This window comes from Venturia canescens, chromosome 4 (genome assembly GCF_019457755.1).
Source record: "Venturia canescens isolate UGA chromosome 4, ASM1945775v1, whole genome shotgun sequence".
Taxonomy (NCBI): Eukaryota; Metazoa; Arthropoda; class Insecta; order Hymenoptera; family Ichneumonidae; genus Venturia; species Venturia canescens.
Genome location: NC_057424.1, coordinates 24,865,481 through 24,881,682, shown reverse-complemented (window position 1 = coordinate 24,881,682; position 16,202 = coordinate 24,865,481). Strand labels below are relative to the sequence as shown.

At 41.3% G+C, this 16,202-nt stretch overlaps 3 protein-coding genes across 5 annotated transcripts; 1 reads left to right on the top strand and 2 right to left on the bottom strand.

The window, feature by feature from the left end:
* Positions 1 to 490: 490 nt before the first annotated feature.
* Positions 491 to 4,120, top strand: LOC122410288 (vicilin-like seed storage protein At2g18540). Its single transcript, XM_043418446.1, has 4 exons — positions 491 to 509; positions 822 to 2,055; positions 3,073 to 3,300; positions 3,705 to 4,120. The coding sequence occupies exons 1-4, from the start codon at positions 507 to 509 to the stop codon at positions 3,734 to 3,736; spliced, it is 1,497 nt and encodes a 498-aa protein (XP_043274381.1). The 5' UTR covers positions 491 to 506; the 3' UTR covers positions 3,737 to 4,120.
* On the bottom strand, positions 3,498 to 6,669 carry mah (mahogany). Of its 3 annotated transcripts, none has more exons than XM_043418442.1 (8): positions 6,422 to 6,669; positions 6,201 to 6,291; positions 6,024 to 6,136; positions 5,815 to 5,947; positions 5,597 to 5,749; positions 5,358 to 5,467; positions 5,027 to 5,233; positions 3,498 to 4,851 (listed from the first exon to the last, which is right to left on the bottom strand). In XM_043418442.1, the coding sequence occupies exons 1-8, from the start codon at positions 6,555 to 6,557 to the stop codon at positions 4,121 to 4,123; spliced, it is 1,674 nt and encodes a 557-aa protein (XP_043274377.1). In that variant the 5' UTR covers positions 6,558 to 6,669; the 3' UTR covers positions 3,498 to 4,120. The 3 variants fall into 3 exon arrangements, with proteins under 3 accessions (XP_043274377.1, XP_043274375.1, XP_043274376.1); XM_043418440.1 differs by having other exon boundaries at positions 6,201 to 6,321; positions 6,422 to 6,668; XM_043418441.1 differs by having other exon boundaries at positions 5,597 to 5,731; positions 6,201 to 6,321; positions 6,422 to 6,668.
* Positions 6,670 to 7,433: 764 nt separating this feature from the next.
* RpII215 (RNA polymerase II subunit RpII215) lies at positions 7,434 to 15,814 on the bottom strand. The gene is made up of 5 exons (XM_043418428.1): positions 15,605 to 15,814; positions 10,532 to 14,329; positions 10,060 to 10,448; positions 9,705 to 9,823; positions 7,434 to 9,585 (listed from the first exon to the last, which is right to left on the bottom strand). The coding sequence occupies exons 1-5, from the start codon at positions 15,680 to 15,682 to the stop codon at positions 8,249 to 8,251; spliced, it is 5,721 nt and encodes a 1,906-aa protein (XP_043274363.1). The 5' UTR covers positions 15,683 to 15,814; the 3' UTR covers positions 7,434 to 8,248.
* Positions 15,815 to 16,202: the final 388 nt, after the last annotated feature.

Here is a 16,202-nt window from a genome sequence, read left to right as displayed (position 1 = left end):
CATTGAACAAAAGTTTGAGCTATCTTAAATTTATGGCGTACTACACACCATACAAACTTATTGTGCAATATTACTGTGCAATATTATTGACCGTGTGTAGCGGGCCTAAGAAGTACACTTCTATGAGGATCCATGTTCGTTGGCATGGGCCGAACTTAACCTAAAAATCGGATCTCCGGGATCTCATTTTATTATATTTTCCTAAGGCATAGTTCTTGATGACAGTGTTTGCTCAGTTTGATGATGATGAGGATTCGATGGTATGAATGTACGCGCGTGTGAAAAATGTCAATCCCGTGGAATAACCGTCCGGTAATTAAAATCGTAGTGCTGCGGAAACAGTACAAACTGTATAAAGAAAAGATTCCATCATGATTTAATCAGCTGTCATCGAAGCAGACTGCAAACAGGTTAAAAATACTTTTGGAAATAAAAAAAAAAATGAATTACGCCGTCGCAAACGTTGGTAATGTAACGAAATTTTTTTCAAACTACAGAGTACAATAATGGTATGATCAACAAAATCTATAACCTATCAATTCTATTATTCAAATTACGATTAATCCGATGTCATTGAAATCTCACACAATATATAATTATGATAATTGGTAAAAAACAAAAGTATTTGATTGAAAAATGAGTTGAATCGGTGGATTTGTAATTGTTTTTATATATTGTCTCGCATAAAACTTCTTACAATAACCATATAATTGGAAAATATTTTGAAAAGTTGTAAATTATGACCAGTCGAATATATGGTAAAAATTTGAATGAAAAGACCTCGTTGAGTTATAACATTGTATCATTGTCAAACGTTGCAGGTGTTACTGCGTAGGAGCGACATGGATATAATCCACTCCGATTTGCGGATTGGTGTCTACGCGATCGGATTTTCCAATACCGGAATGGTCAATGATAAAAAAGAAGCGGCGTCAGGGATAATTCATGAGTCGCTTATCCGCAACGGAAATACGAAGCGAGAGACTTCACAATCGATCGCTGATAAAAATATTTTTCATTCCAAGGAGCTATGCGTATCGGATTCTGATTTGAATTTGATACAAGATTTGCCTACCTTCGGCGACGGTATACTCGCAGAGTCAAATTATTACAGCCAGTCGGCCGGAGAGCATAAGAAAAACAAATTAAACGACGTATGCGTTAGCCCGGTGTCAGAGGTATCGACGAAGAGCGAAGAAAAATCTATAAACAATAACGATATAGAAACGGTGGTAGTATCAAGCGACATACGGGAACTGAGCTCGGGCATAAAGCAAGAGAGAGACTATTTCAATTTAAACTTGTCAAATGTGGATAGCCTGCATGAGAATTCGTGCAGAAATTTGTTGAGATTATTGAAAAAAGGTAGTAGAAAAACATCATCGAACAAGGAGATAACGAAAAAAAAGGCATTAAAAAAGAAGATGAAAGAAGAAAAAAATAGTTTGGGGCGTGGATTATTGCATCAACTATTGCGAAAAGAAGCCGATCTTATGAGAGAAAAGAGTAAAAAATTGTACGAGGGCGAAAGCGTCGAGGAGAGGAACGAGAGTTTGGCGAAAGAAGCGGTTAAACGTCGTGAATCGCGAACGTACTACGAGACTCCGGAAAAACGTAGGAAACGATTGGACAACGAGGCCGTGAGAAAACGGGAACGCAGGATGTATAACGAGACACCGGACGAGAGGAGGAAACGTCTTGATCGCGAAGCCAAACGTCGTCGTTTAAAACGTTCGAACACATATGAGAACGAAACACTGGAAGAAAGACGAGAACGCCTGAATCGCGAATCCACCAAAAGACGAGAATCAAGAAAGAATCAATACGCCAACGAGACCGATAAAGAGAGAGAATTGAGATTAGAAAAAGATGCGATAAGAGCGAGAGAAATGAGATTCACCAGATCAGCTATCGAGAGTAACGAAGAACGTCGCAAGAGATTGGTGAAAGATGCTCTCAGAAAGCGGGAATTGAGGATGCATAGCGGCGATGACCGAATGAACAATGAATCTCAAATAGGGTATTCGAAGAAATTGGAAGACAATTCTTTCGAAGGTCATTATCTCAATAGTTGGATGATGTGGTTACAGAATACTATACATCACCCTGATCCCAAATTCGACAACAGCACCGAAGCTTGGACCGATGTCGGATGCGCCTCAAACAAATTATAACATTCGAGTATCTGTATTTGTGTTGTGTGCAACAACCAAAATTTCTTCTCTTTTATAGATCGATCAATCTACCACCGAACAACAACAACAAAATAAACAGCCGTGCTCGAACGAAGCCAACTTTAACGCGTATTCCGATCCTTCCACTGCAATATGATGCACCGTTCAACAACAAAGTCTCATCCCTTAGCGCTCACAATCTTTTAAATGCGACAATGTACTCGCAATATTAACAGCAATTTATACTCAAGCGCAATTAATTATCGTTAAATAAAAAGCATGCATTATTATACGAATAGAATTTTCGTATAGCGACAGACGTACGTATATAAATTCTATTTTCGTGCAATATGGAATGCCATTAATAAGGAAATTCTGCTTTGACTTTGACGCGGAAAAGAAACTTGTCGCTAATGGATAACTATGTACGATCTTGATATAAAACATAAGCAGTGGGGTATGCTTGAAGACTGCTTTCGTAGGCTTTTTATTAATACGTGACTATTCTAAATTCGGGTTTTGGTTATCCACATAATCATTACAAAAGTCTTTTGCAACGGAGCTCTCAATCCGCGTTACATTATTATATATTGTCATCGCCTTGATTCTACATAATCTCGAGCGTTTATTGACAATATTCTCTCTGTCAAAACTGTGCGCTTTTCGTTAACTCATCTCGCCGCACAAGCATTTTTTTATTGCAATTATTACAAATGATCGAATACTCGCGCAGTAGTGTATTACGAACCTATATGACACTCGGGGATAACGTAAGCGTAAACACGCGGAGCTTGATCCTGACCGCTACATCTACTTCTCGATCGACTTTTCAAACAATTCGCATCGATACAATATCTCTTAAAGTTCTTAAGCTTGAATAATCCTTTTTTTTTTTTAGTCTCACCGCTCCCAAGATGGTCATGCCTATCTTTCGATTTGACATTTCCATCGAATAAAAGTAGCTTCTTACGAGTGTTGGAATCGTCGATAACGCCCAACGAAGCTTTGCGCTTGCTCAATTCAAGCAATTCTTGGAGTCTTGTCGTCGTCGCAACTCCTCCGCGTATCGTCAAATTTCTTGACGATTCTCCTTGCACGGAATTTTCATCGCAAGAACACCCACTTGGTAAAAAAGTTTCGTCGATTCTCACCGTAGTTGGACGTTCTTTTCCGTTAAAATCATTATCATTGGTATCCCGATGTGTGACATCGTTTTTATCGATCAAACGCGCTTCATCCCCCCGTCGTTCATCAATAATGTACGAAGCCTTGCCTTCAATCGAAACGTTTTCATGACTCTTGTACAAATTGCTACCATGCATGCACCAGTCGAATTCAATATTTATTCATTCGCTTACATATATTCGTATCCCGACAATGCTTATCCATCGCGTCGCAAAATTATTATTAATTTCCTCTCACGACCTCATGATTTTCGTTTAATAATTGACGTATGTAGTACTCCATCTTGTGTGTCAACTAAACTTTCAAATTTTTCAATATCCTTTTTTTTTTATTTCGAATTATTAGGGTGTTGTTACGCGCATGCGATGATGATATGATGCGTATGTATGAGGATGAGGCGGGCGGGCGGGCGGCGGCAGGAGCGGAAGAAGAAGAGCGATTCATTCGGGGATAATATAATAATGCTGTTGGATCGCAACTGTTTTATCATAATAATATAATATCGCCTTTCCCGTGTATATTTTTTTTTTCTTTCACCGGTGTATGATTTATTCCATATCGGCGAAGCGCATAGAAGATTGAGAAGCAGATTTATTATAAAGCAAATTATAGATAATGAATATTTATGTCTCACTTTCATGAAATTAAGTAAAAAAAGAGAATAAGAAACATCTAGTATGATAAAAGTGTAAAAGGGTCGATCGCGCGCGATCACGAGCATCATTGTATACATATTGGTGGAATAAATTGTGTAATAAGAATCACGCAAGACCCAAGACATTGGCAGCAACGGTAGCATTGATAATGCAGGGTGGTGTAAAATCGACATACCTAATGGTATTTTTAATATTTATATAAGTAGATGAAATAGTTATAATAATACCAATGGCAACAATGAAATATCCGAACCAGTCGAGGAAACGATGAAAGTCGATTTTTCGATTTTCATGCGCGCTATTTTCTAAATGTTTGACACTACTTTTGATACGGAGAATTTTCTCGGGTTTTGAAGCATCGACAAATCTTGGATGAGATAACTCTGCTTTTTCAGTAGTCGTTGGTCCAAGATCTTTGACGATGCTTCTTTCGTTCTCAAGTTCACTCGATAAACCATCCGGTGAATCATCGTCGTCGTCGTCGTCGTCGTCGTCGTAATAAACGTACGAATAACCATTTCGATTGACATTGTCGTCGTTGATGAAAGCGTGAAAAACAGATTGCGAATGAATTCTTGGATCGGTAATAAACGTTTGACTGGCTGAGCAACGCTGAGTCGGTGAAACGATCTCGAGATTCGGTGAGCGCGAAACTAGCCGGTTCTTCAGGGCTCTTGCACGAGCATATATCAAGGGTGGTAGAATGAAAACTAATGGGCCGGTTAGGGTGCCACCTATCAATGCCATCACTATATCGAATCGCGGTACCGACTCTCCGATCGCCACTCCGAGGAATACAACTGCTGATCTCATGGCGCACCGTTTCCAACCAAAAGCTGCACAAAATTTTAATTTTATACGTTATCAAGATATATTGTACATAGCGAAATTTAATCGCACCGTTCGCGAGTCACCGATGCGAGAGCCCCGTGACCGTCGAACGATGTCGTTTTACCCGTGTATCGGTAAATATATACGATTATACATATAATATATTCCATTGCGACTCACATCTATTGACGCGCAATCGATCTTCCAAATTCTGGAACAGAGCCGAATGGCCTATAGCACTAGAGAAACATAATTGAAGGGCCGCAATTAAAATCGCAGCTCGGATCGCATAACCAGAATCCACTACTTGAAGAATATTTGCCGTTGTACTTGCTCCGTATCGCCATACCGCAAGACCGGCTGTCACACCGAACAACGACCCACTGACTGCAATTTTCAATATTAAACTGTATCTTCTATCCATTAACGCAGCGTGTTCTCATCTATAATTATTGTCTAATATAATAAAAAGAAAATACACGGAGAGACAATATAATATAAAATAACTTACTGAAAAATGAAAGTATTACAGCTTTGTCGATGTCACGGGGCTGTCGCATGTCGACTTGTACGGTCATCAAGGTCGGATGAACATCGAACTGAAAAGCCAACATTCCGTAACTGTGAAAAAAAAAAAAAAAAAAAAAATGATGACTGTGAATATTATGCATGCATATATATAGGTATAGGTCGTAAAAAAAAAAAAAATGAAAAAAATGATGACGCGGTCGACAAAGCGGCGATAAATACCCAGAAATGAATTTATCCCAGGTTGGTGAAGTCGGTACGGGTGCGACACTTAAAACTCGATCATCAATTACAATGCACCACCATATCAAAATAGCAGTGAATCCTACCGCGGCGGAAGAAAATACTGCCAACCACCTGAAAAACGACGATATTCTAGGATTAATTTATTTTGCCATAACGCGGCACAACCGTTCCGTAGGTTTAATGTTTTTTCTCACTTCATGTCACGAGGACTTCCCAACCACATGAGAGGACAAAGAAATACACCGACGACCAAAAGCCAGTAACAAAAAGAAAGATTGAAATTATTCGAGGATATCTTCAGGCCGAAAATCTGCAAATTCTGCGACGCTGAAAATGTTTCAATTGCTCAATATCGATATCGCAAGACTGAAAAAAGAAAAAGAAATAAAAAATATTCACTAACCAACCAAGAGATTCGGAATTCCGCAACCGAAAACCGTAAAATCGAGGAGAAGATTTACCAAAGTTCGTACACGAGGACCAAGAGTCAATTCCGTTACGGCTGCCAGAGGATATCTGCGATAATATCAAAGATTAATCACAATAAGTAAAATAATAACTCTTTATATGAAAGACGCACCGATTTTTTCGTGATATTTGGGGATCTATGCTGCTCGCAATAATCCAAGATTTTCCCAAAAGTGCAGCGGTATAAATCTGCAGACCAAAAACTACGAGAACAAGAGGAATGCCGAGTAAACCTATTGAAAAAATGATTGAAAATATTTTGCTTCAGATGTGTCTTATGATCTCAATGACACAAACGCCTATGATGGTACGATGGATTATATAAAATCTTACCGCATTGTACGATAGCGCGAGGTAAAGCGATGATGGGAAATACTCCGAAAATATCGACGATGCACAAGGTCGCAAAAATCAACGATAAACCAGAATTAATGTCTTTATACAGCAATGGTATTCTCTCACGATTCATCGCCGCTCGGTTGTCGTTTTTTATTCTCGTTCCCGTTCGCGAACGAATGAATAATTGCAACGAGAGAATCACGAATCTCGTCACGAGCCTATTCCTGATGAAAATACGAACTAACCGGTTCCCTACTCCTCAGAGGCCGCGGCGGCCTGGTGTGTAATACGATACTATTATCCACCACGAATGAATGACTGCTGCGCGCAGTAACGCGATGTCGTCGACGCGGGAGCGAAAGAAGACCCGCAAGCAACATCGGAGACGAAAAAAATCGAAATTTCCTGCAAAACACATACGTGTCCATTTATACAACATTAATTATTAATTTTCACCCGCGCATATGCGTATATATTTCAAATGATTTTTTCAACTTCATTTTCCAGCATGGTAATTACATTTTTTTTTTTTTTCATTATATTTATAAATTTTGTCTTGGCCCTGTATCGCCGCGACGATACAATGTTGCCATGCTATAAACCATGTTAAAAATATTAAGAATTTCATAAAATTTGGTAAATGTATCCATAGCTTTCGATATATACACATCTCGTGCTAAAGAACTTGGGGATTTAACGCTCAATTATGCGATAACCATGTGGTAAAAAAATTTGAAAAAAATTGTATATTTGTATACTTGATGATGCCAAAGAATGTTATCAAATTCTGATTATTTTGATTTCGTGATCCACCCTCCTTAATTGTATAGTGGTGTTTCATCAGACATTTTGTCCACAATAGCGTTGATGCCATCGACGCTGATTTTATTACGAATATTAATTGTTACATTTTTTTGTTCATTTCAAAACCGCAATGACACGAAAAGAAATCTTCTTTTTACCGTGGGTGCGACGACTTTAAACTCCAGAAAAAAAAAAAAGTATCTTTCATACTGATCATACAATGATCAAAATAAAAACTCTTTATTGTTCGTTCAACCATGAAATTTATTTACAAAAAAATATACGTATTGAGAAACTTTTTAGACCTCTTTGCGAGCATGGGCCAGCTCGTTCGCTTATTCGGAATAATTTCCATTATCGTTTGAACATTCGTACAACACCAATCGCATTTCGTTTTAACGAGAAAGTAAACAAGTCAACGGTTATCGGCCGCAATAGAGAATAACGTACAAATATCAATGAATAACTTATGAAATCCTTATTATCTCTTGGAAATAGGTATGCACGTAATCACTGCAGTAGTCGCAAGAAAGAGAGAGAGAGAGAGAGAGAGAAATTGCAAACAAGAGTAGTCTCACAAGTATTAAACAAGACTGACCTGTGGAAGATGGAAAACAATATTTTGTTTCCATCATTCGATATAATTAAAACGTAGTAATCGTATTGATAAGTATAACGATTGAAATACATCAGTTGCTGTACACGCGTGAAACTTTGATCCAATCCATCGGACAGTATTGTAAAAATAAAACCATCCTCTCAAGCTTTCCACCCCATCCATAAAGTTTTCGTTAATTAGAACGTTGTATTGTTTCGATTGAATCGATCGAATCGAGTGACAATTTTTTTCAAAACATTCTTCAACAGATATTCTTTGTGATCGGGAGTGTGAAGAGAGAGAGAGAGAGAGAGAGAGAAAAGAGAAATAATGAAATGATAAAATAGTGCAAGTTTGGAAGTGAGAATCGTGTCGCGGGCCGAGTTTCACGACGAGTTCGGTGGTGATGATCGATTATTTCAATCGTCGGTCTCGTAAGCCGGTGAAGCCGGTGAATAAGTAGGACTTGTGGGAGAATAACCTGGAACGGGAGGTGAATAAGTCGGGCTAGTGGGTGAATAGCTCGGACTCGTTGGAGTGTAAGTAGGACTGGTAGGTGAATATTTGGTGCTGGAGGGTGAGTACTGCGGACTCGATGGTGAATATGTTGGACTGGTGGGTGAATAATTGGGGCTGCTCGGTGAGTATCTCGTACTTCCGGCGGCGGTATGTTGCGGTGAGCTGGGTGAATAACTCGGACTGGTTGGCGAATAAGTCGGACTGGTTGGTGAATAAGTTGGACTTGTCGGTGTATATTGAGGTGAAGTACCGGCGAAGGAGGGCGAAGTTGGCGAGTAGCTCGGACTCGTGGGAGAATATTTGGGGCTACTGGGCGAATAGCTCGGACTCGCTGGTGAATATTGGGGCGAGCTTGGGGAGTAAGACGGACTGGTTGGTGAGTAAGAGGGTGAGCCTGGCGTGTAATTCGGGGAGGATGGAGAATAGCTGGGGCTGGTTGGCGAGTAACTCGGACTGGTCGGCGAATAACCCGGACTCGTTGGTGAATAACTAGGACTCGTTGGTGAGTAGCCTGGACTGGTCGGTGAATAACTCGGACTGGTCGGGGAATAACTCGGACTGGTCGGTGAATAACTGTGACTGGTTGGCGAATAACTGGGACTGGTGGGTGAATAACTCGGGCTTGTTGGTGAATAGCTTGGACTGGTTGGGGAATAATTCGGCGAGGTAGGCGAGTAGCTCGGTGAGGTTGGCGAATAGCTCGGGCTTGCCGGTGAATAGCCCGGACTCGTCGGTGAATAACTCGGGCTCGTTGGCGAATAGTTCGGACTTGTCGGCGAATACGTCGGACTCGTCGGAGAATAATTCGGACTGGAGGGTGTCATGCTCGGTGAAGTTGGCAAATAGGCCGGCGAGGTAGGTGAATAACTCGGAGATGCGCCACCAGCCGGAGACATCGGATACGGACTCATACTCGGCCCGGGACTTCCTGGACTTCCTGGCTGCGGCGAATATGCCGAATACGCCGGTGACAAACCCGATGCGTCCGACGCTCCTGACGGTGAGAAACAGGCACCACCCGGCGTCATTCCGCTTCCCAATGTCGGTGACATGCTCGAAGCTCCGTAACCCGGTGTCGAACCCATCTGATTCCACGGTGTCATTTGAGGACTCATGCTCGGCGTTGCTGCACTTCCGAAGAACATTCCGGCACCTCCCATCACCCCCGCTCCCACTGCCATGGGAATTTCAATTCCGGCTTTGCACTTTTCCGCATCCAGCAAAAGATCGAAACAACCTAAAGGATAATGAATATATATATTTTTTTTCATCTTCTGTACCGTGTATATCCACGAATTCGCCATTAATTCACCATAGTCGCTTGAAATTTTATGAAAGAATGTTTCTTTTTCTCACCAGTTCCAATTCTTGGCAATTGTCCCATTATAATATTCTCGGAAACTCCTCTCATAGGATCAACCTCGGCGTGGGAAGCAGCATCGAGGAGAACGTCAACGGTTTCTTCGAACGAGCATCTGAAATTGTAAATTCTAAGTAAGTTTTGGTTGAAAATTCAATTCAATAATTTAACCAACTGGCATTGACAGAATATTAATCAATATAGTAACCAAGTTCGAGGAAACGTCATTAGTTTCCTAAACTCTCAACTTTTAATACAACATAATATTTATCCCGGCATGGATAATGAAAAATTTGTTTGCACAATTCGAGTATAATCGAAATCGATATGAAGATAACCAAGTATGCCGACCTCATGAGGGCTCCGGTGTCTTGTCTATTGATACCGTGGCGGGTAATGGCCATGAGATGTCCTTTCGCGGTCATAACGTCGCAAAGAAGAGCGAGATGGCGATAATTGACGTAAAGTCCATAAAACTGTAGGACGGCGTTCATCTCTTTCTCAACCGATTTTCGCACGGCTTCGATACCGAGTACTTGAAATATTTCGCAGATATCGTTGCTGAAAGTTCTTACGGGATCGACATCGCGTTCACTAAGAACTTTCATCAAACTTGTACCGTCGGTTTCGAGCAACCATTCGGCGATTGCTTTGAATTCGCCGGTGTCGGTGATTATTATTCGTTTCTTCGAATCCGTTTGTGGCAAATGCATGTAAACTTTGCCGATTGCTTCGATACCCTGAAAAAAAAAATCAAAGGACAACGTTAAATAATAGCAACTTTTATTCGTTTGACGAATATCGAGAGGAGAGGAGAATTTACCTGGAGCGTCATGTCGCTCAGCATATTAGCCTCGATACAACGCAAAAACATATCGTCCTCCATTTTATCGACAGTTTCTTCTTCGGTGTCCTGGAACTTGCTGTCATCGCTGTTCATTATTCTTATACGGAGAACCAATTTTTCGGCATTATCGTCGTTGAAAATACAATTCAAATCATCACCAAAGCCGGCATTGATTTTTTCAGCAATTTGTTCCATGGTCAATTTTTTATCGGTCATTCTCTTGCGATCAAGCTCGATGCGTAACAACCAAGGGGAAATTTTGGTAGGATCGAAATCGGGCATTTCGTAATAAACGTTGACGAATTCTTGATCCTCGGCGATAACCGTATTTTGCGGATCAGGATCGTAATAGATAGCCGTATTCGCGGTTACTTTTCTCAAGGTAGTGTGCTCCAATCGGCACAAAACGTTTTTTGCTTTTTCAGCGTCCCTCGCGGCAGCACCCGTGAGAAAAACAGTCAAGGACGGAGCTTTCGGTTTTTTACTTATGTTTATGATTTCCTTCAATCTCGGTACACCGAGCGTCACGTTTTTGGATGAGACACCGGCAAAATGAAAAGTATTGAGAGTCATCTGTGTGGCAGGTTCGCCGAGGGATTGGGCAGCAAGCGCGCCAACCATTTCGCCAGGCGATACTTGTGCCTGTTGGAATCTCGTCTCAATTTCACCGATCAACCACTCGAAGGCCTCGCTCGACAATCGAAACTGTTCGGATACGCATTTGGTGCACAGGGTCGATCTAACGAGACAACGGAATAGCAACGTTGCGTTCTCATTTGCCTGTTTACTCAAACGGTCCTCGCCAGCGACGATTATGCATTTTTCCAATAAATCTTTAACGCCTTGAATAACCCTCATCGGACTCAAATCCGTAGGTACTCTTTTGTTGATGTGAAAAATCTTTTGAACGTTCCAAATCATGCGTTGCAAGTTGCACGGTTGAACGACTTTGGACTCGCCGCTGGGAAAAATTTCACGGAGAACAGCGCGATCTCGATTCAATTGGTCCCATTCGCGTTCAAGCTCGGATATAACTTCTCCCGAACCCATCATTTCACGTACGATATCCTCGCTGAATATGCGCCTCAGATATCGCTCGTTGGTCGGATCAAATTTGAATTTTTTCTCGAAAGCCTTGTTGCTCAGCTTGATGGTCGGTAAATTTTGAAACTCCACGGTCTCACCGCAAAGTCCGTCCTCTCCGTAACGCAACTGGATAAGTTGTCCGACCGAATTTCTTACAGTACCGTCGTAATGAACCATTACCGACTCCATAGCTTTGATCAACCGTCTCTGAATATAACCGGTCTCGGCAGTCTTGACAGCTGTATCGATGAGACCCTCCCGTCCGCCCATAGCGTGAAAATAAAATTCTGACGGGGTAAGCCCGGCGAGATACGAGTTCTCAACGAATCCACGTGACTCGGGACCGTAATCGTCCTTGATGAAGTGCGGCAGAGTTCTTTTACGAAAACCAAACGGTATGCGTTTACCTTCGACGTTTTGTTGTCCGACACAAGCGATAACCTGCGATATGTTGATGTTTGAGCCTTTCGAGCCTGCGACCACCATCGCCTTCAAATTGTTGTATTCGGTGAGTGATTTCTTGGCGGAACCGCCGGTCTTGTCACGAGCATCGTTCAATATACGATTCACCTGATTCTCAAATGTCTGCCTGAGCGTGTTACCAGGCGTCGGTTCCAGTTCCATATTGTGCGCCTTTTGTATAACTTCTATTACATCCTCCTTAGCTTTTCTTATAGCCTTCTGAATCTCTTTGTACGTGTCGGGATCTGCGATAGTATCCCCGATACCGATGGAATGCCCTTCGAGCAAGAGCCAGTGATTTATAACCGTTTGTATATTACCGTAAAATCTTCCGCACACCTCGTGACCGAGCTCCAACATACATATATGGAGCAAAGAACCGGCAGACGTGCCAAGAGTCGATTTACAGAGTATTCCCATCACCAGCTCACCGTGTTCGACCATGACTTTGGTATCACCCGGTGAAATCCATTTGTAAGGACCGTCGTCCTCTTCGTCCGGATGCGTACTATGAGTTCTTATCAAATTTACATTCCCCGGTATGATCAACGAAAATATTTGTTTACCCGTCCACAATGATTTTGGCTTAAGTATACTCGGTTGTGGCATTTTTCCATCCCAATTCGGTAAAAACATGAGAATATTCATCATCTGTTCTTTCTCAATGAAAACATCCCTCTTTGTCATTTTACGAACCGCGGTCAACGTATCCTGTACGATACCCATCACGGGCTTGTTAGCTTGTGGCGTTATTATTTGACGCGGCGTTACGTGAATATTCTCAACCTCAGCCCGGGTTTCCATTGATTGAGGCACGTGTAAATTCATCTCATCGCCGTCGAAATCGGCGTTGTACGGTGACGTACAACTGAGATTCATACGGAATGTACTCCACGGTAAAACCTTTACTCTGTGTCCCATCATACTCATTTTGTGAAGGGTCGGCTGACGATTGAAGATCACTAGATCACCGTCTCGTATGTGCCGCTCCACGCGATATCCGCACTGCAGGTGAAGATCCGATGGTTTTGGATGAAATCTCAAATCTATGCGTTCGCCGTTGTCTCGAACTATATATTTCGCTCCGGGGTACTGAGAATTGCCGCGTCTCACGAGCTCCTGCATCTTGTCGATGTTGAAAGGCGTTACGATCTCCGGGAAGGTCAAATTTTGTGCTATACTACGGGGTACACCGACTTGATCGATACGCAAATTTGGATCCGGTGTAATTACGGTACGGGCCGAAAAATCAACTCGTTTACCCATCAAATTGCCCCGTATACGACCTTCCTTACCCTTGAGGCGAGCTTTTATCGCTTTCAATGGTTTACCCGATTTTTGCATCGCTCTTGGCATACCCGGCATGTCGTTGTCAACCAACGTTGCCACATGGAACTGTAACAATTTCACATTTTCCATAATAACGTGAGCAGCACCGCCTGCCTGCTCGTTTCTCAATAATTCGTTGTTCGTTTTTATTATATCGGCCAACTTGTGAGTAAGATCATCCTGATTTTTCGCTGATCCGTACATTATTACCGCTGGACGTACTGACAATGGTGGTACAGGCAATACCGTTACTATCATCCAATCGGGACGAGCGAATTTTGGATCCATACCGAGTATAAACGAATCCTCGTCCGTTATGTGTTTCAATATTTCCCATGCTCTCTCAGCTGTCAACACTATTTTTCTATCCTGAGAATCCTCATTTATGTGTTTCCATTCTGCGCTCACATCCAAACCGGATCGACGGAAATTTGGCTGATAACGTCCGCAACCACCGTGGCCAGGTTTACGATCGGTCGGTGCTATCTCTTGACCCTCCTTGGTTATGTCCATCTCGTCACCGCCCTCGCAAATATTTTTACTCTTGCACAAATCGTAAACAAAGGTAAGTCTCTTACGAGGTTGACCTTTTGTCTTCATCACTATCTCTTTGATTTTTGGATTAGAAGGTGTAACCAAAAGCTTCGAGCAATAATAGCAGACGCAACGTAATATTTTTATCGTTTTTGTCATGAAACCAACGTGAAATACTGGCTTTGCCAAATCTATGTGACCAAAATGACCTGGACACTCGGTCATATTGCCTGCGCACGTCTGACATCGGGAATTTCTATCTATCACGCCCTGCCGTGGATCCATTAACCCGCCCAGTTTTGGTCTTCCACCCTCCATCGTTTCTGGGAAGCGTATCCCGCCATCGGTCACTGACATGCGACGCTGCAACAACAACAACAAATTATTTTTACTTTCTTTCTCTAGGCATTTTCTTTTTTGTCCAACTCCTACGGCGTTTTATAATCCTTTTATTATGAAAAATTTCAGTCCCGTTAACTTCTCAAAGTTAAGTGATCATTGTATAAGTAATTCAATGCTTGAATTTGCTTTTCTTTCTTCGAGTACGTAATCCTGAATCATTTCACTCCTGTGTAAAGAGGGATTATTTTTTAATACAGTATTCAGAAATATCAAATGTATTTTTATCTTATACCCATTGGAATTTTGCATTTCAAGTTTAATAATGTCAACCAATTCTTTTTTTAAAATGTAAACTACTGATATTTTTGAAAAATAATACAAATTAGTATAAATAACATCAAGTTTGACAATAGACCTTATCTTTAGAAAAGACATTATTTGCCGCATCATTTGATATTGTTGTGCCGCAGGAAAATTCATACGTTTCTAATTGGTGATTTAAAATCATTAATTTAGTGCTTCGTAGAGATGCACCAAAAAAACAAGCAAAAAATGTTGGCATTCCGTGGAGTTGTGGAATCGAACAATAATGATACAATATTTTTATCAAGACTATACAAATTCCAATGTTGTAATCCATACAAATTATTGCGGCTATAACGAATAACTAATTTTCTTAATTTGTTATTTCACGATAATGGAATTAAAGCGCATGTCTCTTAACCGCATCGCCAACTCGTGCTTAGCAAAAGGCGAGCCTTTTTTTGAACTCAAAAAATTTTGTACATTTAAGAAGGGTGGAGCGCGACGATACAATGTTGCCATGCTAAACCGTGTTAAAAATATTGAAAATTTCAAAATTATAAGAATTTAATAAAATTTAGTAAATGCATTCTTTAAAAATACATGACAATATAATTTTTTTTTTTAGATTTTTCTACCACATAGCTCTCGAGCAATTAGTATACTTGATGCCAAAGAATGTTATTGCCAAATTTTATCAAATTCTGATTATTTTGATTTCGTGATCCACCCTCCTTAAGGAAAACGAGCATATAAAAAGCCGTTTTTGTGTTTCAACTCTAGGAGCTGAAAATCTTCATAATATTTTTTCGCGGGAAAGTTGCATGGAAATAAGAAGTCAACGCGGCACGTACATCACTGGGTTACGCTTCTCGTTTGATGCGTCACTTTTCATTCTAGATTCACATCGGTAAAAACCAGTGGTAAAACGAAAATGGTTGCTACGGGTATCGACGAGTCGTTCACTTTCATTCAATATACTTGTGTACTCACAATTTCGTCGGGCGAAAGGATACCGAATTGTACCCTTTTAACCATCCGCACGGGAGCCTTGGAGTCGTTCGTGGCCATTTTGTTAACACCCGAATGACTTCCGCGGCCTTCTGTGTCGCGGCCCGCTCTAACTCTAAATATTACTACCGTATAATCATAACCACTGAGATGCAGCAGCAAGCACACGATGCACTGCTGGCTGGCTGGCGAATCGCCTGAATGTGGCCGTTCATTGGTTCATTCTTTTCATCTCTTTCCCCTTCCCTCCCATTCGCTCCCTCCACACATCGATTCGATCGTTGCGCCAAGGCAAGAAAGCGCAATTTTTCGATACTACAAATCGCGATGGACGCGCGGCGAAACCCATTAAATCTATTATCTCACAACCAAAACATAATCGCGCAAGAACAATTTTTTTTGATTAATCAAATAATAAGATTTTAAGGAAATAAGCGAGTGATGACATACATTTTTTCATTCAAGCAATATAATATGTGGTCTGCCACCACCACCAGAGAATGCCAGTGACACTTATGGCCTCTGCACACTGCTGCGCGCGATGAGCGATGAGCGACGAGCGATAGCCAATGAGAACTCT

What these genes read in the sequence shown, in the direction of transcription:
- LOC122410288 (XM_043418446.1), top strand. An exon ending in GGAAGACAATTCTTTCGAAG is followed by an intron (nt 2,056 to 3,072) that starts GTCATTATCTCA and finishes TTTTTTTTTTAG; the next exon opens with TCTCACCGCTCCCAAGATGG. An exon ending in ATCGCAAGAACACCCACTTG is followed by an intron (nt 3,301 to 3,704) that starts GTAAAAAAGTTT and finishes TCGAATTATTAG; the next exon opens with GGTGTTGTTACGCGCATGCG.
- mah (XM_043418440.1), bottom strand. Translation starts at nt 6,557, where the DNA reads ATGAATCGTGAGAGAATACCATTGCTGTATAAAGACATTAATTCTGGT. An exon ending in CAAATATCACGAAAAAATCG is followed by an intron (nt 6,137 to 6,200) that starts GTGCGTCTTTCA and finishes ATATTATCGCAG; the next exon opens with ATATCCTCTGGCAGCCGTAA. An exon ending in TGTAATACTTTCATTTTTCA is followed by an intron (nt 5,234 to 5,357) that starts GTAAGTTATTTT and finishes TGAAAATTGCAG; the next exon opens with TCAGTGGGTCGTTGTTCGGT.
- RpII215 (XM_043418428.1), bottom strand. Translation starts at nt 15,682, where the DNA reads ATGGCCACGAACGACTCCAAGGCTCCCGTGCGGATGGTTAAAAGGGTA. An exon ending in TCCTTTCGCCCGACGAAATT is followed by an intron (nt 14,330 to 15,604) that starts GTGAGTACACAA and finishes TTGTTGTTGCAG; the next exon opens with CGTCGCATGTCAGTGACCGA. An exon ending in GACACCGGAGCCCTCATGAG is followed by an intron (nt 9,824 to 10,059) that starts GTCGGCATACTT and finishes TTACAATTTCAG; the next exon opens with ATGCTCGTTCGAAGAAACCG.